This window comes from Vicugna pacos, chromosome 2, assembly GCF_048564905.1.
Source record: "Vicugna pacos chromosome 2, VicPac4, whole genome shotgun sequence".
Taxonomy (NCBI): domain Eukaryota; kingdom Metazoa; phylum Chordata; class Mammalia; order Artiodactyla; family Camelidae; genus Vicugna; species Vicugna pacos.
This window is the reverse complement of record NC_132988.1, coordinates 93,481,403-93,504,846: the sequence shown is the minus strand read 5'-3', so window position 1 is coordinate 93,504,846 and position 23,444 is coordinate 93,481,403. Positions and strand designations below refer to the sequence as shown.

At 37.1% G+C, this 23,444-nt stretch overlaps 1 protein-coding gene across 5 annotated transcripts in view; it reads left to right on the top strand.

Moving 5' to 3' along the window:
- Positions 1 to 23,444, top strand: part of WDR19 (WD repeat domain 19) — a 73,700-nt gene that overhangs the window by 16,696 nt on the left and 33,560 nt on the right. For all 5 annotated transcript variants that reach the window (XM_006209751.4, XM_031687109.2, XM_072945050.1 and 2 more), the window contains 13 exons: positions 175 to 287; positions 560 to 733; positions 2,530 to 2,600; positions 3,065 to 3,237; positions 3,325 to 3,439; positions 4,280 to 4,386; positions 5,121 to 5,243; positions 10,646 to 10,795; positions 15,293 to 15,440; positions 15,569 to 15,773; positions 18,240 to 18,399; positions 19,255 to 19,365; positions 20,992 to 21,101. In XM_006209751.4, coding sequence (XP_006209813.1) covers positions 175 to 287; positions 560 to 733; positions 2,530 to 2,600; positions 3,065 to 3,237; positions 3,325 to 3,439; positions 4,280 to 4,386; positions 5,121 to 5,243; positions 10,646 to 10,795; positions 15,293 to 15,440; positions 15,569 to 15,773; positions 18,240 to 18,399; positions 19,255 to 19,365; positions 20,992 to 21,101 — 1,760 coding nt within the window. The remainder of the gene's footprint in view (positions 1 to 174; positions 288 to 559; positions 734 to 2,529; positions 2,601 to 3,064; positions 3,238 to 3,324; positions 3,440 to 4,279; positions 4,387 to 5,120; positions 5,244 to 10,645; positions 10,796 to 15,292; positions 15,441 to 15,568; positions 15,774 to 18,239; positions 18,400 to 19,254; positions 19,366 to 20,991; positions 21,102 to 23,444) is intronic.

Below are 23,444 nucleotides of genomic sequence, written 5' to 3'. Positions count from 1 at the left end.
GTTACAAATGTTTTGAGTTAGTCACATTGTTACTCTACTAATTATAACATTTAACACTTCTAAATTTGGCTCATTGTTTTTATAAATTAGGTTTATGCTATTTGGATTTGCTCATTAGCCTTTTCATGAAGTACTGAGTAATTCATTTCAAAATCTCTTAATCTTTCCTGGCAGATAAGTGTGGTAGTTGGCAAGAAAACTCTGTTTCTTTTTAATCTGAATGAACCGGATAACCCAATTGATCTGGAGTTTCAGCAGCACTATGGCAACATTGTCTGCTATAGCTGGTATGTACAAAAGCTCATTACTGAAAGATATCCTGCATTTTTCCATACTAATTATAGTATATTTAATTTTTGTCTAATTTTAACTTCTATATATAACATTTTCTGGATTACAGTCTATGATCTAGTGTGTGAAACTACCTAGCCTATTATCTGACAAATAGGCCGTTGATTAATTATGTTCTCATTCCTTAGTTTTAAGGTACTTGCTTAGTTACTGTGTTGCCAATGATAGTTCATCTCCCTTTTTACTGTATTATTGCCCTTTGCTATAGGTATGGTGATGGCTATATCATGATTGGCTTTTCGCGTGGAATTTTTGTGGTCATTTCCACTCATGTTCGAGAGATCGGTCAAGAGATATTTCAGGCTCGTGACCATAAAGATAGTCTAACCAGTATTGCAGTATCGCAGACCCTTAACAAAGCTGCTACGTGTGGTGATAGCTGGTAAGTTATATTCATATATTCCCAGGAAAGCTTATATAAGGAATATTCAAGAGACTCAGCAAGATGTTATTGGCTAATATGAATCTGTCATTCATACTTGCACTATTAGAACATGTTTGCAATTGAAAATTTCTAAGATGCTTTTACCTCTGCCTTTCACACTCAGGGCAAAACCCAAAATACTAAATGTGTACTAGATACAAAACCAAAAATGGAGTATGCTTGAAAATTAATCTTTAAAATAAGCACTTCTGGGTGACGTGGAGCAAGCACACTCTGCCCTGTCTCTCTCACTGAATACAGCTGTAAAACCTGAACAGAATCTGTGGCACAGCTACTTAAGGACTCTGAAAAGTAAATAAATAGCAGGCAGATTGGAGAAAAAGACCAGAATTTGAAGTACCACTGACCCAGTGGTGAGTTTCCCATTTGTCTTCTGGTCTCCCTCAGCCAGGACTCAGGGCGGCCTGAAACATGGAAGCAAGCACCAGAAGAGAGTCAGAGGGAGCTCTGAGCGAAGCCCTCTAGTTCTGGCTCAAGTTGCAGGAAAGGGAACTCCTAACGCTGGGAGCTGGAGGAATCCCTCAATTTTCTTTCTTTCTTTTTTTTTTTCTTTCCTTTATTCTCTCATGCCCCATCCACCATACAGTTCCACCATGTCAGTGGCAGCAAGGACCCACAGGCACCTAAAACTCTGATGAAGGGTAACCTTCCTCTCCAATTGGAGGAGCTGTGGTCCTGAAAAAGTGGGGACACCCCTGTTGTTTATGTTTCTCTCTGTCCTCTTGCTGCTTGGCTACAGATACAGGTGCAGTTGTAGAAAGTACAAGGAAGAGAAGAGTAACTAGAATCCCATCTTTTGTGCTCGAAGACCAAAATAAAGGAGCCCCAGGGAACCATATACCAGAGAAGTCCTGGAGAAGGAGGAACTCTGGAAAGCAAGCCTATAAATATATTTATGAACTCTCAGGCTCACCTCTGAGCTGTGTTATGTGTCTCATATCCTCAAACCTACCAAAGACTTTGAGAACTGAACTAAGGGACAGATCATAGCCCAGGTCCTATACTGGCTACTCAGGCCATACAAAGACGTATCTGAAAATCACTGCAGACAGTTTGGTAATGGAACTGACATTGAAACCATAACCCACAGAAGTCTGGTTGAAATGTGTGGCCTGAACCCAACTGGGCTGATTGCCTGCTTAAAAATAAATTAATTAATTAACCTTCTCCATTGGATTTAAATAAGACACAGAGTCTCATAATAACATGATACTCAAAATGTCCAGAATATAACCCCAAATTACTTGACATATGAAGAATCAGGATAATTTTAACTTGCTTGGAGAAAGGCAATTCAAAGATGGCAATGCCAAGATGACACAAATAGCTGCTGTTATAAAAATGCTCCTAAGAGGTAAGGGCTAGCATTCTCAAAACAGATTGAGAGTCAGTCTCAGGAAAGAAACAGAACCTATAAAGAAGAAGCAAATGGAAATTTTAGGACTGAAAAAAATATAATTAATGCAATGTTTCTAAGCTGTAGATCAAAGAACTAAATTGGGCACAACCACCCCCACCTCACCCCTGCCACCTCAGGAAAAAGAAACAAAAAATTTAAAAGAGAAAATATAATTAAATATAGAAATGTTAATATTTTCTTAGCTTAACCTAGTAGATCCTCATGCATCCCTTTTCGGAGAACACCGACCTGTTCCACAGCTTATAACTATTCGTGAACATAAACAGTTTTACTTAGCACTTGTATTTAAAGTATATATGTTTTTATTTTTCAGCATTAAAATTCATGACTTGGCAGAATTGAAAGACATGTATGCTATAATCAACCTGGATGATGAAAATAAAGGTATTGATTTTTCTGAAGCAGATTGATATTTGATCCTTTTGATTACAGAGAGTAATGTATTTGTTACTGTATGGTTTGCATTCATTGTAGGAGGAAGTAAAATTAACACCTATCATTGGAGTTCCCTAATATAGCATCCTTATTTTAGTAATTACGTTGAGTCATACTCCTTGACTAGAAGCATGTAAGTCCACTTTCATTCAAAGATTTCTGAAGTATTTTATCTCAATTCCAGTTGTAAAATCTAAATTCTTACATACCTTCCCTTTGAGCCAGCGTTGAATGAATCTGGGCTCATGTTCATAAGCCAATCCATGGTGAATGTCCTAGTCTAAATAAAGACTAAGCTATTTTAAAATTTTGAAGATTTTTATACTTCTGGTAGCTTAAGTGAAAACATTGCTTGTTTGCCTGCAACAGCATACCTGTTTTTGAATAACCCTTTATTTTGTCAATTATTTCAGGATTGGGCACCTTGTCCTGGACAGATGATGGCCAGTTGCTGGCACTGTCTACCCAGAGGGGCTCACTCCATGTTTTCCTGACCAAGCTTCCCATCCTCGGGGATGCCTGCAGCACCAGGATCGCACATCTCACCTCCCTCCTTGAAGTCACCGTAGCCAACCCTGTTGAAGAAGTATGAAAATGGTATTATTTTTATTTGTTAATAAAATCAAAACCGTTTCAGCAGTTGATTTCCGATTGTTATTTTTCTTTGTCATAGGAGCTACCGATCACAGTTTCTGTCGACGTGGAACCCAATTTTGTTGCAGTGGGACTTTATCACCTGGCTGTGGGAATGAATAATCGGGCTTGGTTTTATGTCCTTGGAGAGAACGGCAAGTCTAAATCCAATTATTTTCTTATCTAGCATATAATTTCTGTTTTTATTTGGGAAGCACTGATAGTTTCTTTTAAGACCAAGTCTTTCACTCTTTTTTTCTTCAGACATCTCTTTCTTAGCTTAAATTGTTTTGTGAATCTTCCAAAAACTTTGCATAATTTTTGGAAAGGTTTTATTCTTTACCTTTGTAGTGATCTTTAGAATTGGACCCTGGATTCAAGTTTCCTTCTGCCCTTTTAAGCTGGGCGACTGTAGACAAACTCTTTACCCCTCTGAGCCTTGGTTTACCTATCTGGAAAATGAGGATTCTTCTACTTGTAAGGGGTCATGAAGAAAATTAAATGCAATGAAATGTGTGATGTGCTTTTGCACAATGACTATCTCAGGCATTGGTCTGGTAGGTACTTAGTAAATGTTGATTCCCTCCCCACTTTATTTTTTGAATAATGACCATTAGCATCTAAAGGGAGCTTGCTTTTTCTTCCTTCCTTTTTCCCACCCCTTTCCCTACTGGAGATCAGGTATCCCTTAGGAATAATGCCAGAATTATCCTCAGATAGAGTATTCCATTAAGCTTATAATCACTACGGCTTAATTTTTGGTTGTTTTGCATGTGATTTTATCTTATATTACTTTGTTTCTTGTGAACCATTATGGAATTCCTGGAGGCGAATTTATATGGCAACCAAGATTTTCTTTAGACTGGCTAACGTAAACATTTTAGGTTCAGAATATCCTTGCAAAGGTGCACATTTAAAAATTATTTGTAAATTTTTTATATAAGATAATTCTATTTACATTTCAATGCATTGTTTATTTTCTTTAACTGCTACAGCTGTTAAAAAATTGAAAGATGTGGAATATCTGGGGACAGTAGCCAGTGTTTGCCTTCATTCTGACTATGCGGCTGCACTTTTTGAAGGCAAAGTCCAGTTACATTTGGTAAGTACAATTTTGATGTCCCAGAGGTGCTCAGATATGTGATGACCACAAACAGTCTAATGTCTTATTATCAAGAACTTTGGTCAAGAAGCAGCAGTGTACAGACTAGCTAGAAAGCCAGGAGTGGACAAAGGGTTAATAAACTCTTTACCTTTCTGCATGAGATGTTCAATAAACTTTCTAGTTCTGTTCCCAAGAAACCTGGCAGAGCATCAGCTGTACTACTCACAACATTGCTTGTGGTAAAAATGACCGTGTAAACTGCATCTAGAAGGAACTCGAAGTAAACTATACAAACTAATGGGAATGCCATACGTCTGGGTTCCTGGAATGCCCTGGTCCATGTATTCGGCATGTCACTTGTAGGAATCCTTGAAAAGATGGCTGTTGGTTGTTCAGGAGATATTGGCCCCTGGAATATGGGGCTTCTCAACCAGGGCATCTCCCACATCTACTTCTTGGCTCTTTGCTTCTGGGAATCCAAAGAGATTAGCTCCTAGACCTTTGCAGAGCTTGCGGTGAAGACTCTTCCCACTAACAGGGTGTCTAATGCTGCCCTGCTGGCAAGCTGGGCTTCCTGCCTGATGTCTTTCTGAGTAAACTGGTGTGTGGTAGTCTGGTGGGTCTGAATGTTTAGTTGACCTTAAGAAAAAGGCTCTCCCCTATCTCCTGTATATTGCAGACCAAGTATATTCAGATAAATCTGTGAGCCACTGTTATTCTTTATGTTTTAGATAGAAAGTGAAATCTTGGATGCTCAAGAAGAACGTGAGACTCGGCTGTTCCCAGCAGTGGATGACAAGTGCCGGATTTTATGTCATGCCTTAACTGGTGATTTCCTCATCTACGGTACTGATGTACGTATTGGCCTCTTTAATATGGAACATGGGGGAATTTCTCATTTTTACTTTGTACTATAAGATATTTATTTTATATGAATATATACTGTATATAATGCAAATATATAGATGTTATATATAATTATAATATAAACATTATATACTTACGTAGAGCACATAGCATGATTTGCTAATATCAAGTGCTTTTATGATGATAAGCAATTTTGATGGCACAGTGAAAAGGGCAGACTTTGGAGTCTGGAAAATCTAGACTCAAATATTAGTTCTCTTACTTGCTAGTTGCTGCCTGATGCCTCCCAGCCTCATTTTCCTTATCTAGATGCTTTAAGGATTTCCTTTGATGACAAACGTTAAGACACCTCATTCAGCTTTAGATCTCCAGTGCCTATATCTAGTAGGCATTTGATAAATATTAAAATTAATTAAATATTGAGGATTTCACTTCAGTCTTTTGAACTACCAATACCCTATACTTCTAAATATTGCATTAGCCACATGTACATAAACCATAGCCATAGTAATAGCATCTTATATTTGTAAAGAGTTTTCAAAGATTTTTCAAAGCATATCATACCTGTTACCTTGTCGCTAAAAGAATGCAGTGAAGTTGGTTAAAAAAAAAAAAGGCATTGTTTTCCACATTAGAAAAACAGTTATTCACTGTTTCAATGGTTCCATTTTCTCACATTTTAAAAAAAAAATCATGTTTTAAAACATACTGCCATAAGAGAGACTTTTAAAATTGAAGTTTAACCTAAAATGATCAATCTTTGTGCTAATATACGTAAGTAGAGTAGGTCTTATATATCAAGTGAAGTGGTAAATGATATGGTAAATAATTAGTAAATACAGCACATTTGTATGACACACAACGGTTTATAGAGCCCTGATCTCACTTATTTTATCTCATGAAAATAAACAGGAAAGTTTTAGTGATGAGGACACTGCAGATTGAGAGGTTAGTAAGTTTGTAGTAGAGGTGGACTGGAACAAGCAAGATTTCCTGATGGAAAATCTCTTCCCACTATGCTACACAGCATTTTGAAGTAAGAATCCAAAGTGTAGTACTCTGCCAGTAGTGCAGCATTTATCTCGATCTCATTCTTTTTTTTTCAATTGAGATATAATGGACATATAACATTATATGAGTTTCAGGTGTACACCATAATGATTCAGCATTTGTATATATTACAAAATGATAACTACAATAAGTCTAGTTAACATTCATCACCATACATAGTTACAAAATCCTTTTTTTCTTATGATATACCTTATTCTTGAGTGATTCTGAAAATATCAGTGTTTTTCAGCAGCTTTGTTGGTGTATAATTGATACACAATAAACTGCACTATTGAAAGTCTCCAATTTGATACTTTTGACATATGTATACACGTGTGAAACACCATCAATTCAATCAAAATAGTGAACATTTTCATCACCCCCAAAGGTTTTCTCATGCCCCTTTATGATTCCACCTTCCTATTCCTCCCCACTAAGTGCTTTCTGTCACTATAAGTGAGTTTGTATATTCTAGAGTTTATGTGAATGGAATCATATAGAATGTACTCCTTTTGTGAGGCTTCAGTATAGTAATTTTGTCAGTAGTACATTCCTTTTTCTTGTTGGGTAGTATTCCACAGTATGTGTATATTATAATTTGCTTACCCATGAACCTATAGATGGACATTGGGGTTGTTTCCAGTTTGGGATATTTACAAAGAAAGCTGCTGCAAATAAATTCATGTTGAAGTCTTTACTTGGACGTATGCTTTCTTTTCTCTTGGATAAGTAGAACGCTACATCATATGGCATGTATATGTTTAGCTTTTTAAGAAAATGACAAACTCTTGTCTAAATTTGTTGTACCATTTTACATTCCCATCAACAGTGGATGAGTGCTCCAGTTCCTCTACGTCCTTATTAACACTTGATGTGATCAGTATTTTACATTTTAACCACTCTAGTAAGTGTGTAATGATAGCTCATTATGATTTTAATTTGCATCTCACTAATGGGCTAATGATATAGAGCATCTTTTCATATGCTTATTTGCTATCTGTATGTCTTTGGTGAAGTGTCTGTTCAGATTTTTTTTTTTTACCAATTCTTAATTGGATTGTTTTCTTACTGAGTTTTGAGTGTTCTTTATATATTTTGGATTCAAGTCTTTCATTGTATATAATTTTTGCAAGTATTTTCTTCCCAGCGTGCAAGTTGTCTTTTCGTTCCCTCAACAGTGTCTTTCAAAGAGAAGATTTTTTTTTTAATTTGGACCAAGTCCAGTGTATCAGTTAATTTTTTTTATAGATTTTGCTTTTAGTGTCATCTCTAAGAAATCTTGGCCCAACTGAAGATCACAAAGTTTTTCTCCTATGTTTTCATCTAGAAGTTTTAAAGTTTTATGTTTTACATTGAAGTCTGTGATCCATTTTGAGTTAATTTTTGTTTATGCTGTGAAGTATGGATCAAAATGGGTTTTTTTTTTCTTATATATGGATATCCAGTTGTTACAGCACCATTTGTTGAAAAGGCTGTTCTTCCTCTATTGAATTGACTTTATACTTTTGTCAAAAATCAGTTGTCCATAAATGCATGGGTTTCTTTCTGGACTTCCTGTTGATTCTGTTGATCCATTTGTCTATCTTTACATCAGTATCATGCTGTTTTGATTACTGTAGCTTTATAATAAGTCTTAAAATCAGGTAGTGTTAGTCCTCTAACTTTCGTGTTTCCTTTTCAAAGTTGTTTAGGCTGACAGTTTTTTCTTTCAGTACTTTGAAGATGTCATTCCACTGTCTTCTTGCCTGCATTATTTCCAACAAGAAATCTGTCCTCCTTATCTTTGTTCCTCTGTGTGTAATCTCTTTTTCCTCTGGCTGCTTTTACTGTTTTATCTTTATCACTGGTTTGGAGCAATTTGATTGTGATGTGTCACGATGTAGTTTTCTTCATATTTCTTGTGCTTGGGGTTGTTGAGCTTCTTAAATCCAAGGGTTTATAAGTTTAATCAAATTTGGAACATTTTCAACCATTATTTCTTCAAATGTTTCTTTCTCCCCTATTTTGCCCTCCAGTTTCAGAAATTCCAATTACACACATATTAAACCTCTTTAAATTATCCCACAGTTGATGCTCTTTAAATTTTTTCAATTCTTTTTTCTCAGTTTCATTTTGGATAGTTTCTGCTGCTGTATATCAAAGTCACTAGCCTTTTTTTCTGTCATGTTTAATCTGCCAGAATTTCTTCCATTGTATTTTTCATCTCAGACATGGTAGTTCACTTGCAGAAGCTATATTAGAGTCTGTTTTTATATCTTCCATGTCTCACTCACCTTTTAAACATATGCAGTGCAGTTATAATAACTTTTAGTTACCTTGTCTGCTGATTCTAATATCTGGGTCAGTTCTGGGTCAGTTTTGATTGATTAATTATTCTCCTCCATATGAGTTATGTTTTCCTGAGTCTTCGCATACATGGTACTTTTTCCTTGTGGGATGCTGGATGTTTTTGTATTCCTAAAAATACTCTTGAGTTTTGTTCTGGGATGCAGTTAATTTGCTTTTGAGCCTTACTTTTGTGATTTGTTAGGCAGATGTGAAACACTGCTTAGCCTACAGCTAATTATTTCCCACTTTTGAGGCAACATCTTCCTGAGAACTCTACCCAATATCCTGTGAATTACGAGTTTTCCAATCTGGCTGTTTGGAACAGTCACCATTCCCAGTCCTGTATGAGTGCCAGTCACTGCTCACTCTAATTCTTTTGAGTGGTTCTTTTCCCCAGCATCAGCGGTTCTCACATATGTATACAGTGATCAGTACTCTGCTGAAGACTCAAGGTAGACCCTCTGGAGATCTCCCAGGTTCTCTTTCAGTGCAGCTTTCTCCTCTCTGGTACTGTACCCAGCAAAGTCTAGCCATCGCCGCCTCTGCCTTCACCAGATTCTCAGCTTTGTATTCTCAATTCAGGGAATCACGCTCCGCTTGCATTTTCTCTCCTTTAGCGATAACTTGGAAACCCTCTCAGGGCAAAGTTGGAGCAATCATAGGATTTACCTTGCTTGTTTCCATCTCTCAGAGATCATTGTCCTCTGTTGCCTCATTCCAATGTCTTGAAAACTGTTTTCTTCATGTATTTTGTCTGTTGTTTTTGGTCATTTTGGGTGGGAAAGTTAAATCCAGTCTGTTTTTCCATCTTGGCCTGAATAGAAGCCCAAGATGTTGTCACATGTTTTTATCTTAATTAAACTCTTTATTTAGAGATCATTGTAGATTCACATCAGTTGTGAGAAACTATACAGAGAGGTCCTGTGAACCTTTTTCTTAGTTTCCCCCAGTGGTGCTGTTACATTATGTACCACAAGCAGGATATTGACATTAACAGTCAAGATATAGAACAGTTCTGTCACCACAAGGATCCTTCCTGATGCTCTTTTTTTCTACACCCACTTCCCTCCTGCCCCTACCCCATCCTTAATCCCTGATAACAAATAATTTGGCTTTTCTAGTCTATTCCAATGACCTATGAGTCTATCCCTCTACCAGTACTGCACAAATCTTGATTATTATAGCTATAAAAAAAGTCTAAAAAATTTAATAGACTATTTTTCCCACTTTATTCTTTTTTCCCCAAAAACTGTTTTAGCTATTCTAGTTCTTTTGCTATTATATATAAATTTTAGGATAAATTTTTTTTGTAGATACTTGTCTGTGTCTACAAAAAAATCTTTTTGAGATTTTTGTTGAAATTGTATTAAACCTGTATATCAGCCGGGGAGAAATAACATGTTTACTATGATGCCTATCCAAGAACACAGTATACCTCTCCATTTATTTCAGTCTCTTTGATTCTTTCATTAGTGTTCTTCAGTTTTCAGCATATAAGTCCTATGCATGCTTTGTTAAATTTACACCTAAGTATTTCATTTTTTTGAGTGATTAAAAATGGTATTCTATATTTTAAAATTTTGATGTCTACAAGTTTGTTGCTAATATATAGAAATACAGTTGATTGTATCTGGTGAGTTTGGTTTTTTATTTTAACTTAATTTTCTAAATTATTAATTAATAGCAAAAAATTTTTAAATAACATGATTTGAAAGTCACTCTTAAATAATAAGGGTGTTGCCTACAAGTAGAAAATCTAAAAATCAATTAAGCTTTAATATCACTAAGAATATTAGAATTGATAGACTGTTGAATGTACGTTCTCATTTTACTTATTTTCTTGGGTCTCTACTTTGCTTATATAGTAAATATTATTCTTAGACTCTTCCTCGATCAAAAATATGACAATTTTTTCTCTTCAAATTAGGAAGTATGTTTAACATTAATGCTGAAAGTCAGTATTTTCTTGACAACCTTTTATTTCTCTGACTGTATTTTTTTTTTTTTTTAGACTGGTGTCATTCAGTATTTCTACATTGAAGACTGGCAATTTGTTAATGATTATCGACATCCTGTCAGTGTGAAAAAGATTTTTCCTGACCCAAATGGGACCAGATTAGTTTTCATTGATGAAAAAAGTGATGGATTTGTCTACTGTCCAGTAAGTCTAAAAAAGTTTTCAAATGCTTGTTTAAAAAAAATGCAACATATTAAAAATAACTTTTTTGAATATATTTTATATATAAAATTATTTTCTCTTAAACAGTGCCAAAGATTATAGTACTTTGTTATCATGTTCGTGATATGTTTGTGATCTGTTTTCTGGCAATTTACATCAAGAAAACTGTTTCCATGATTTTGTAATTTTTAGTGTCAGCCCCAGAGAGATTTTTTTTTTAATGGAAAGAATAGTTGTTATATTCTACACCACTTTAACCTTGTTTACTGCACAGTATTGCAGCATATCTCTAGGTGCGTGAGTTTTCTCTCCAGAACTGCAGTAGCTTCAGAGGGCAGGGACTGTGCCCTGTTGTTTCTGCTCACCTCAGATTATTTTCTTCTTCCATTAAAGATCTGGAACATAAATGTGTTTTGTATTAGGTGATTAAAAACAGATGAATCCATTTTTAGACTTAGTTACTCTCCTTTTTAAATATCCTCAACTTTTTAAAAAAATATAGATTTAGAAAAAGGATTTGTGTTTTTACATCATTTACTATACTTGGACTTTTTAATTTATTTTTGATATCCAGGTGATGATATTTAGTATGTTCTTGGTCACAGCTCACATTACCTACAGCTGCTCTCGGGACCCATCCCTAATAGCTGATCCCCAGGCATCTGTCCTTCACCATAGTGAAGACATGATCCAGTGAAGACAGCTCTCCTCCCACTAGACACTCTCCCAGATAATACAACTTCCTTCCTTCTGTTTCTCTCCCTCCCTTCTGTTTCTCTCCCTCTCTTCCTCTCCTTCCTGGCTTTTTTTCTCTTCCCTTCTTTTCTTTTCTATTTTTCCCTTTCTTTTCCTTTCCTTCCTTCTTTTCTTTTCTTTTCTTTTCTTTCTTTGACAAATATAATACTTTCCACAGGAGTGGAATTCCTGGATTATTTACGCAAAATTCCTAATGTGCTAGTTCTTACTCATCCCATTCCTCAGTCACAAAACAAATGAGGAAAAATAACTTAAATATAAAGATAACCTTGAGTTCCCTCTACCTGATAAGGAAATTCAATCTTGTAAAGATTCCCTTTCTCAGAACCCTCCTACACTGCTGGTGGGAATGCAGTTTGGTGCAGCCACTATGGAAAACAGTGTGGCGATTCCTCAAAAGACTAGGAATAGACTTACCATATGACCCAGGAATCCCACTCCTGGGCTTGTACCCAGAAGGAAATCTACTTCAGGATGACACCTGCACCCCAATGTTCATAGCAGCACTATTTACAATAGCCAAAACATGGAAACAACCTAAATGTCCATCAACAGGTGACTGGATAAAGAAGATGTGGTATATTTATACAATGGAATACTACTCAGCCATAAAAACCGACAACATAATGCCATTTGCAGCAACATGGATGTTCCTAGAGAATGTCATTCTAAGTGAAGTAAGCCAGAAAGAGAAAGAAAAATACCATATGAGATCGCTCATATGTGGAATCTAAAGACTCATGGACAGAGAATACAGACTTGTGGTTACCAGGGGGGTAGAGGGTGGGAAGGGATAGACTGGGATTTCAAAATTGTAGAATAGATAAACAAGATTACACTGTATAGCACAGGGAAATATACACAAAATGTTATGATAAATCACAGAGAAAAAAAAAATAAAGATTCCCTTTCTCTAACAGGGTACAAGGAAGCTGGGCTGCCTTGCTTCCCTATGTAGGTTCACTGCAGGTTGATGCATTTTTCTTCTCCTTTTACAGTTCTCCTTTACTTGATAATTTCTGTCAAAAGGCTAGAATTTCCTCTCTCATGGGGTTGGGATGAGATCTCAGTAAGCTGATTTTTCCAAGCATGTTATCTGGCACTTAGCAGGGGTTAGTTAAAGCCCTTTACCTCTTTGCCACCACAAGCCCTCGAGGTCCAGAATTTTCTCACTCGTTGCTGTTCATCCCTAATCTCTTTTCCAACTTTAACCTGCAACTCAGTTAAGTTAAAAAGAAAAACCCTGGAAAAACAAAGTCCACACAGAAGAATGACTCCACCAGAGCACAGGCTCTCCCTACCCCAGCATGGGGTGGAGTGTGTGCTTCTTTCCAAACTAAGATCTCATTGGTAAGTTAAAATTTTAGGCTGTTAGATGAGATATCTGAGGGCTGTGTGGTGCCCACAGGAGTAAGTCCCTCTTTTAAATAATATCTAGACTTTCCTATGAGTAAGGCCAGCTTGGCAGGGAAGGGAAAGGAGGGCTAGTGGCTCAGAGCCTCCCCCATGGCCTCAAACCCAAGAGGAGGCTGTGCTAAGGCCCTTGGACCCTGGACCAGAGTGCTGTGCATTTTATTTGATTTTAACACCTACCCCATCATAGTGTGCTACTATTTCAGCTGACTTTTCCCCTCAACTTCAAAGAATTTGAGACAAACACTGCTTTGTGATGTACACATGTGAAAGTATATAATAATTCAAAGTACGACTATTCCTCTTTAAAATTCTTGTATATACTCACAATTTCCCGCCATACGTAGATTTATTCAACCTCTTTTCCCTCACTATGTGGATGGTAAGGAAGTGACTCCTGTTATAAATTAGAATTGGGAGAGATGCCTTTTTCCCTACACATGCCCTGATAAAACAGCCTTCCACCCCATCACTCCCTGTACGCCCATGAAGGATGACTTGTGGTACATTGTAGAAAGTTCACAAACGGGCAGTAGAGTGTAGTAGTTAAGTGCATGCACAGACAGACAAACCTGAATTTAAGATTAGTTATAACAACAACTAATATTTCTGTGCTGAGTATGCATTCCATATATCAGGGATCTCTTTTAATCCTTACAGCAGCCCCAGGGATAAATACTTGCATCATCGTCATTTTACAGAGAAACTAAGGCATAGAAAAGATAAGTAACTTGTCCAAGGTCACACAGGCAGCAGATGGTATCAGTGGTGTGAGCCTGCGCCGGCTTCCTCCAGGGCTCTCACTTTGATTGGATTCCCCGTTTCCCCATCTATAAAATGGATACAAGTTCCAGTATCTACTTTGTAGGTTGTTGTATAAAAATCAAATGGGGTGATATACATAAAGCTCTCACAGCGCCTGCCACACAGTGAGCGCTTAAATGGTTACCCTTTTAAAAAAATTTCTACCATCAGTCCTCTGGCATTGGTGTGCTCATCCTTACAAACTAAGAGTCAGCATGACAGAGCAGATAGAAGCATGAACTGTGGAGCCAGACTGCCTGGCTTCTGACTCTTCAACATACTAGCTGGGTGACTTTGGGCAGATTTCTGGGTGCCTCTGTGTCTTCATCTGCAAAATGGGCACAATTATAGTATCTGTCTTACAGAGTAAAAGATTAGAATTAAATGTGTATTAAATTATATATATAGTTTATGTATCTAAAAGTAATTCTATATTAAGTACAATTTATAAAATAAGTTAAGTAAATATAAGTACAGTGAGTGTAATTAGATGTAAGTACAATACCTGATAAGCAGCACTATCCAATAGAAAGATGATTTGAATCCCATATGTAATTTTAAATTTTCTACTAGCCACATTTTTTAAAAAAGGGAAAAAGAAACAGGTGAAATTAATTTTAATATTTTTAATTTAACCCAATATTATCATTTCAGTATGTAATCAACATAAAAATTATTGTGATGTTTTACACTCTTTTTTTTTAATACTGACTCCTTGAGATCCAGTGTGTGGTAAACCCACAGTAACCCACATCTCAGTTCAGAGTAGAATTTGGACATTATAGTACTCAGTAGCCACATGTGGATATTGAATAGTGACTACTACTGTATTGGACAGCACAGCTCCATAATATTAGTTATTATGATTGGTAGGAATTTTATATTTCATTCTTATTTTGAGAGGAAGATAGATTATGGAGGAGGCAGGTGTTTCTCAGTTCCATATTCAGGATATATATAAGCCTATCTGCCTGAGGTCACAGGGCTATGTGGATTGATTTTTTCATAGCTTATATTTCTGTAACTATTTGTTTGTTAGAATGTATTGTAGAGAAGTCTTTGAAATACAACACACCAAATAAAATTTATTTAAATTTCAAATCATATATGAATTAATTTGTTTCTTCTCTAGTTGAAGCATTTCTGGACCTAGTATTATTGAAAATTGTCTGAACACAAATGTGTTCATAGTTTAAATTTCCATCATCTTGAGCAATTTCGATTATTTTTCCTTAACCTAAAGTTGTCTGTCCAGACTTGTAGTTTTTCTTAAAGAGTCGCCAAATCGTAGATAAAACCCATGATTTCCCATATAACCACAGTTTTTTCAAGCCTGGTATGGAGATGGGAAAAGAAGCTTACCTTGGGGTGTTGTTGAGCTGGTACCAATATGGGTGGTAAGCTTAGCCAGCTAAGGCTGCGAACAGGCTCCTTCCTGCGAAGGCAAATAAATGATAATGATTCAAGTACAGACTCAAGGCAAATCTGTAAATCCTTATTTTGTAGGTTAATGATGCTACCTATGAGATTCCAGATTTTTCACCAACCATAAAAGGTGTTCTTTGGGAAAACTGGCCAATGGATAAAGGTGTGTTTATTGCCTATGATGATGATAAGGTGTACACTTACGTCTTTCACAAGGACACCATACAAGGTACTTAATCGCTTTTTTGTACATTTGTTGAGAAATAAACTTCCATTGCAGTGAAATTAAAACATTTCTTTCTGATGCATGTGCTGAGTATTAGCTTTCAGCATTAAGATGTCCGTTTTATAATACAGGATCCAAGGTCATTTTGGCTGGTGGCACCAAAGTTCCCTTCTCTCATAAACCTTTGCTGTTGTATAATGGAGAGCTGACCTGCCAGACCCAGAGTGGAAAAATAAACAACATCTACCTTAGCTCCCACCGCTTCCTCAACAGTTTAAAAGATGCAGGGCCTAACGAGCTGCGGCAAATGCTGACACAGACTTTAATGCTGAAAAGGTAGGGTTTGAAATACTTCTTGTGGGGCTTCTCCTTTGCTTTTGTGAGTTTAAAGGTCAAATCTGGGGGGAGGGTACAGCTCAGGAGTAGTGTGCCTGCCTAGCATACGCGAGGTCCTGGGTTCAATCCCTACTGCCTCCATTAAAATAAATAAGTAAATCTAATTACCTCCTTCCCCCCAAATAAGTAAATAAATTAATATTTAAAAAAGGAAAAGAAAAAAAGGTCAAATCCTGTTAAAATAGATGGAGAGATGGAGATACTAGTATTTTCCTCATTTGCTTCATGGGATTACTGTAGGCTCAGCTAAGATGATGGATGTGAGAATGTACAAATTCTAAAGGAAGTACTCCTGTACTGTCAGTGCTTTATTCCAGGAAAAGCCCTTCAGAACAAAAACGTTTCTAACCACCCAAACAGCATAGATATGGTGAAATTCTAATAAACCTAATTATTTCAACACCTTCTTAATTTCATCGTAACAGTTTGCTTTTGCCTGCCTTGTGGTTTTTTGTTTTTTGTTTTTTCCTGTTTTCCTCTTACCTCCTCTGGCCACTATGAATTCCTTTGTGATTCTAATTCTTTGGACCATCTCTTCAGTGTTGCTCTTCCTCAGGGTCCCTTGAGCTCTTTTCTTTTCTCACTCTAATTATTCTTCCTGAGTGAATCTCCTCAAAGATGCTTTCAGTACCATCTATTTGAGGCTGACTCCAAAATGTGCTCCCTTGACTTAAACCTGTATTTACCACTGCTCCCCACTCACATGTAGTGGGGAGTCCAAAAGTTCCTCAGACTGGCCCTGTTTAAAACAACTTGTCATCTTCCCCAGCCTCCTCTTCTCCCCGATCCGATCGCACTGTGCACATGTCCTAAGGCACACCTGTACCTACACACACACCCCTGCACCTACACACACATACACACACACACCCCAGATCCTTTTCTGCTCTGGCATCCCCCACCTTAACTTTGGCGCCCCCTTAGAGTCATGTGTAACATGACCATCTCCTGACGGCTCTCTGCTGGTAGCCTCATGACAGTCTGATCTGTTCTCCACACACTTTTGAAAATGTGAGTCTGATCCTCTCAATTTCCTACTGAAGATCTTTTAGTGACTCCCTGTTGCCTTTAGGAAGAAACCCCTACTTCTCAGGGACCTCGACATGACACGCTGGGCACTTGATGATTTAATACCAGCCTCAGCTGTCCCCACTCCGCCACTCCCTCTCTGTTCACTGCTTGAATTCAGTATTTTTCGTGATTCCTTGCCTTTGTCATCCTGGAATGCCCCTCCCTATCTCTGAATGGAGTAACTCCTCATTCTTCACAGGTCGGCGGAGCCCTCTCCTGCTCCAGGAAGCCTTCCCCGAAGCCCTGTGAGCACTGGCGGTCTGGGTCAGGGGCCTTTCTGATGCGTGGCCTTAGAGCCAGGTCCGGCATGCAGAGTGATTTAGAGCACATTCCCGCTTACACTGTGTGACTCGGGCTGGTTTTTTAAGGCCTCTAAGCCTCACTTTCCTTATCTATAGGGGAGAAATAATAACATTACATGGTGGATAGGGTTGTTGGGGTGATCTGGTGAGAGAATTTACAGCCAGCACTTAGTGTAAAGATTCACGTGCTGAAGACACTCAGCTACCTCTGTCATTCTGTGTCATCGTCGTCTGTGTACTCATCTGTCTCTCCCACCTTCCCCACGTGTGCCTGCCTAAAGGGCAGGGACTGCTTTTGATCTTTGCATCTTGGTTCCAAGCACAGTTCCTGGCACATAATGGTGCTCAGTGAATGTGTGTTGGATGGGAAAATGCATCAGTGAATAGATGGGGAGGGGTAGTGTGTTCATTAATATGAGTTTCACAAAAAGTCTCATTGGCATTTATGGTTAAGTTTTAAAGAGGTCAACAATCTTTTGCTGTCATGGTCCAGATGGTAAGTATTTCAGGCTTTAGGGGTCTCTGTCACAGCTGCTCAGGTTGGCCACTGTAGTACGGGACCAGCCAAGACAATCCATAAGGACTGGGCGGACGAATGGCTGTGTTCTACCCGCATTTATTTCCAAAAACAGGCAGTGGACTGGATTTGGCCTGTGGGCCACAGTTGGCTGATCCCTGTTTTAAACTTCCAAATTTATAGGACTAGAGTACTCATTTTATTAGACTTATGTGAGAACAAAAATAATTTTCATCTATGTGTGAAGTAAACCAAATAAATAAATAGAATTAGTGTTGATGACAGAAGGTGGTTACCCAGAGAAGATTAAGATTAATTCAAGAAATCCAAGAAAAAATACTTGCACAAAAGAGGGAGAAGAGTTTATGCAGTTTTTTGTAACTTGGAATTGATGATTAAAAATTGAGAAATGTTTTTGCAAAATTCATCTACTACGTAACATTAAATGATATACAGTCTGAAAATTGCCCAGTAGGGGGCAGAGTTCCCTGATTAAGTTATATACTCAAATCCTAGGTTTTCTGATGCCTGGGAAATGTGCAAGATTCTAAATGATCAAGTAGCCTGGAATGAGTTGGCCACAGCATGTCTACACCACATGGAAGTGGAGTTTGCAATCCGTGTTTATCGGACAATTGGAAACGTTGGCATGGTGATGTCCTTGGAACAGATAAAGGTAAACAGCATCTTATGGGAATGATCAGATTAGGATTTCAATGGTATTTATTCAAACATTTGTAATTTCTGCATTTAATCTTAACCTAACTCATAAACATTGATAGACTATTAGTGGGAATGCAGTTTGGTGCAGCCATTGTGGAAAACAGTATGGAGATTCCTCAAAAGACTACCTTATGATCCAGCAATTCCACTCCTGGGCGTATATCCAGAGGGAACCTGCACCCCAATGTTCATAGCAGTACTATTTACAATAGCCAAGACATGGAAACAACCTAAATGTCCATTGACAGATAACTGGATAAAGAAATTGTGGTACATTTATACAATGGAATACTAGTCAGTCATAAAAAATAATAAAGTAATGCGATTTGCAGCAACATGGATGGCCCTGGAGAATGTCATTTTAAGTGAAGTAAGCCAGAAAGAGAAAGAAAAATACCATATGATATCACTCATATGTGGAATCTAAAAAAGAAAGACAAATGAACTTATTTACAAAACAGAAACAGACTCACAGACATAGAAAACAAACTTATGGTTACCAGGGGGGTAAAGGGTGGGAAGGGAGAAATTGGGAATTCAAGATTTGCAGATGCTGACTTGTATATATAAAATAGATAAACAAGTTTATACTGTATAGCACAAGGAACTATATTCCAATCTTGTAGTAGCTTACAGTGAAAAAGAATATATGTATATTCGTATATGACTGATGCATTGTGCTGTACACCAGAAATTGATACATTATAAACTGACTATACTTCAATAAAAAAAAATTAAATTTTAAAAAAGTCAAAAAAAAAAAGTAAACCCTTATGTTTCTTCTCGTTGAAACTGCTTTAATTTCTAGGGAATCGAGTACTACAATCTTTTGGCAGGACATCTTGCCATGTTTACTAATGACTTCAACCTGGCTCAGGACCTGTACCTCGCATCCAGCTGTCCTGTTGCTGCCCTGGAGGTATGGCAGCCAATGCGGGGTTGGGGGAGGACAGACAAAGAGGCAAAGAGGCTCTCACCTTCTGTAAAGTTAAAATCTCTCAGCATCAGACACCACATGCCTTCCCCCTCTTAGAATTCAGACTTTAGCTCTAAGAACCCCTGAATCTTCGGTATTTTCACTCTGCCTTCTGTGGAGCCATAACGGCATAATATTGTAACATCACCAAATAATTTAAAGTCTGAATGCGGCCAAAATTAACAGATAATATAACTTACAAGACGCATACAGATAAAAACAGCCACCGTTTACTGAGTGCTCTCACGAGCCGGGCACTTTTCTAAGCGTTGACATATTTTAATTCATTTGACCCTCACAACAGTCCTCTGAGACAATACTACTATTTTCTCTATTTTCCAAATGGGGAAACCGAGGCACGTATATCTTTTATTTACTGTATGAAATTCTCTTGTGTGTGAAGAGGTGAGCTAAGCTTGCGTACCGTCACTAGTTTTCCAGAGGTGAGGATTGCAGGCAAGGACCAGAACAGAGTGAAGGACCCAGTGCAACGCAAAGAAGAAGAGAGCCCTGCCTGTGTAGAATAGCGGTTAAGGACACAGACTTTAGAGGTGGATGTGTCTGAGTTCAAATCCCAGCTCTGTGTAAACCTCGCTCCAGTTACTCATTCTGTCTTCTTGTGCCCTAGATCCCATTTAGAAGAGGGATAACAATATCTAGCCCACAGGGTTGTTGTAAAGATTAAAAAATGAGATGAGATCTTTTTGGAACAGTGCCTGTTGACAGGAAAGATGCAGAGATGGTGGCTGTGGTCACTAACATTCCACATCAACCAGCATTTCCACAACTTCACAGAGGAAAGCATATCTACTATTAATAACACAGCTTCTCTTTTTCAAATTGTACTATAGCGAATTTTCATTTTTAAATTTTAAGTGAACTAAATTAATTTTAAGAAAAAGTTTAGATAATTTTACAATATTATTTGCAATCATTGGGGATACCCTGAGAAGTTTTTAAAACTTGAATTGGTACATACTCCAAAAAATTAATGGTTTAATCTTTAATGGTTAGTTTATATGTGGAATTGTGTATCAGACACAGTTAAAAGACCTCAGGAGCCAGGGAGAAAGACACATTCACATTTTACTTATGTTTGCTATTATTTGTCTCATGATATAGGTTCAGATTTTCTCATAAAATAACATCAGTTGCTATAGTACAGTATTTCTCAACTCTTCTTAAATTATCACCCCTCTAAGAAGAAATATTCATTTTTAATTTAGTTGGTTGAACTGAATTAGTTTTAATTCAATTTAATTTTTTCCTGTTGAGAAAAATTAAATACTATAAAGAATAAGGTTTTTTTTAGGATTGCATTTTGGAGGGCCAGGAATCTTGGCCATTGTAATAGCCAAGATGTGTTTGCTCCCCAGCATCCAATTCTCACCCCTTTGGGGGCTCTGTCACCGCATTGAGAATGTATGCTGTAGTAATATATTGTCTTTGGAAAGATCGTTTCATTTTTTAAACAAAAGTATCTGTAATCACTTATTAAAACTAGCACTATATGGTGACTATGCAAAATAATTTGCTCATTTGAAATGAATGTCTTTCTCTTCCTAACAGATGAGAAGGGATTTACAGCACTGGGACAGTGCTCTGCAACTGGCAAAGCGTTTAGCCCCAGACCAGATACCATTTATATCGAAAGAATATGCTATTCAGCTTGAGTTCATGTAAGTCCTCATCTTTACATGTTTCAGTCAGTATCTGATTATTGAATATCTTCATTTCTAACCTGCCATTCATTAGAAGGCCATTAATTTAATAATTAAATCCACTGATTTAATGACCACTTCTTAGGGGGGAAAAGCCATATTAATTGTACATCCAAAAATGTTTGATTGTAACTAATGATGTCTTATCCATGTATTTATCCACTTTCATTTTCAGCATCAAAATCTAATTTGAGGGGTCTAAGTCTTTTCTATATTTAGAGTCTAAGTATTGTTTTGAATAGCATTTGGCCAACAACAGTTACACATAGCATCAGAGTGACTCTGCTTTTCTGAACCTTTGTTCATGATCTTGACCTCTTTGAACACTGTGAGAATTTGCAGTGTGATTTCAAGGCACAGTGAAAAATACCAGACTTTGGTCTACAGATCCTATTTGCTTAGATCTGTGCTTTTTCTTTTTTACATTGAATTGCACATGGATGAAAATTCAACAATTAATGTTGAAAATCAAGCCAGAAGCTTTTCACAGGTGGATAGGCAGTGCTTGAGTAATGATCCTTCCCAATGCATAATGAATAGGCTTCACAGACCTTTGGAAATGCTGTAATCTGTTCTGAGAGATTTAGAATTTTCTAGTGCTCTTAATTATTAAACAGTCTTACTGTCAGCAGTCTTAGTTGACAGACTAAACCTTTTTATTTCAGTGCTGCATAAAAGCGTAATTTTATTTTTAAAAAAATTTTTTATGGAAGTATAGTCAGTTTACAATGTTGTGTTAATTTCTGGTGTAAAGCATAGTAATTTAGTTATATATATATGTGTGTATATATATATTCCTTTTCATATTCTTTTTCAATATAGGCTATTAAAAGGTATTGAATATAGTTCCCTGTGCTATACAGTGGGACCTTGCTGTTTATCTATTTTATATATAATAGTTTGTATCTGCAAATCTCACACTCCCAATTTACCCACCCCATTCCGCTCAGTAACCATAAGTTTATTTTCTATGTCTGTGAGTCTGTTTCTGTTTTGTAAATAAATTGGGGCTTTTTTTAGATTCCGCATACAAGTGATATAATATGGTATTTTTCTTTCTCTTCCTGGCTTACTTCACTTAGCATGACAATCTCCAGGTCCATCAATGTTCCTACAAATGGCATTATTTTATTCTTTTTATGGCTGAGTAGTATTCCATTGTAAAAGTGTAATTTTAGAGGCATTCATGATCCAGTTTTAAGCTCACATTCAGCCATGGTTAATGCCACTAATGCAAATAACCTGCGGAGACAATAAATGAATAATTTATTTGCAAATAGAAATTCACAGGTGTATGTGCAATGACAGCTACATCACAACTGGACAGTTTCTTTTGACATTTGTTATAGGATGTATTCCAATTTCAAGAACTATGAAATATGGAAAATGTTTTTTGAACAAAGAAAATATGGTTCTGACATTTGATTTTTTAAAAACATTTTTATATAGTTCTGCTTTATTTTCATACATACTTTAGATTCATTGAGAATATTGACACACAGATTATAGTTGTAGAAATTATTCTCTCAAAAAGTACTCTTTCATTTCTAACCAAAATACTTTAACATTTTCCATTTTGCAAATAAAAACTTCTTGGAGATTTTATTTCTTTCTTAGTCAACCTTGATTTAAATTTGTCACATTTCTGACCCTTACAAAGTAAATCCATATATTGAAAAGGACAAATTGGAATCTTAACACAAGGGACGAGGCCTCAGGGCCCTGGCCCTTCCTCTCTGTCCTGAGAGTGGCTGGGTCTTAGAGGATAAAACGTCTCTGCTAAAGAGAAAAGGGTCACTACATTGGGAGATAACCCACCATGTGTTGCCAGATTACAAACACCCAAGTAAGCTCAGCGACCATTCAGAAGACTTCCATTGTCTCTTCTTTCAGGGGAATCAAAGCTTTTGTGCAAACTCTCAAAAACTTCTCATGACAGTCAGATGAGCTGAGCCAGCTGAAAACCTGTGCTGTTGTTATTGGTATTCTTTAACGCTTTCTGCTCAACACTTGACCATGAAGCCACCAAGTCCCAAGACTTTCACTGCTATTTCTATGCTGACTGCTGGATCCTGATCTAGATATACACCCCAGCACCCCCAATCAGGAGAATTTCCCTTGTGATAATAGAAGCTAAGTAGGTGTATCTCATCATCATCGAATATCCCATTCGCCACTAGTTGCTAATTTTGACACTAAAGCCGTAGGCCTGTACTCAGTTCCAACAGTCTTTTTCATTATGTATCCAAGACCTTGATTAGGTCAAAGCAGGACCAGTCTGTTAGCTGCAGGAGGGCATTA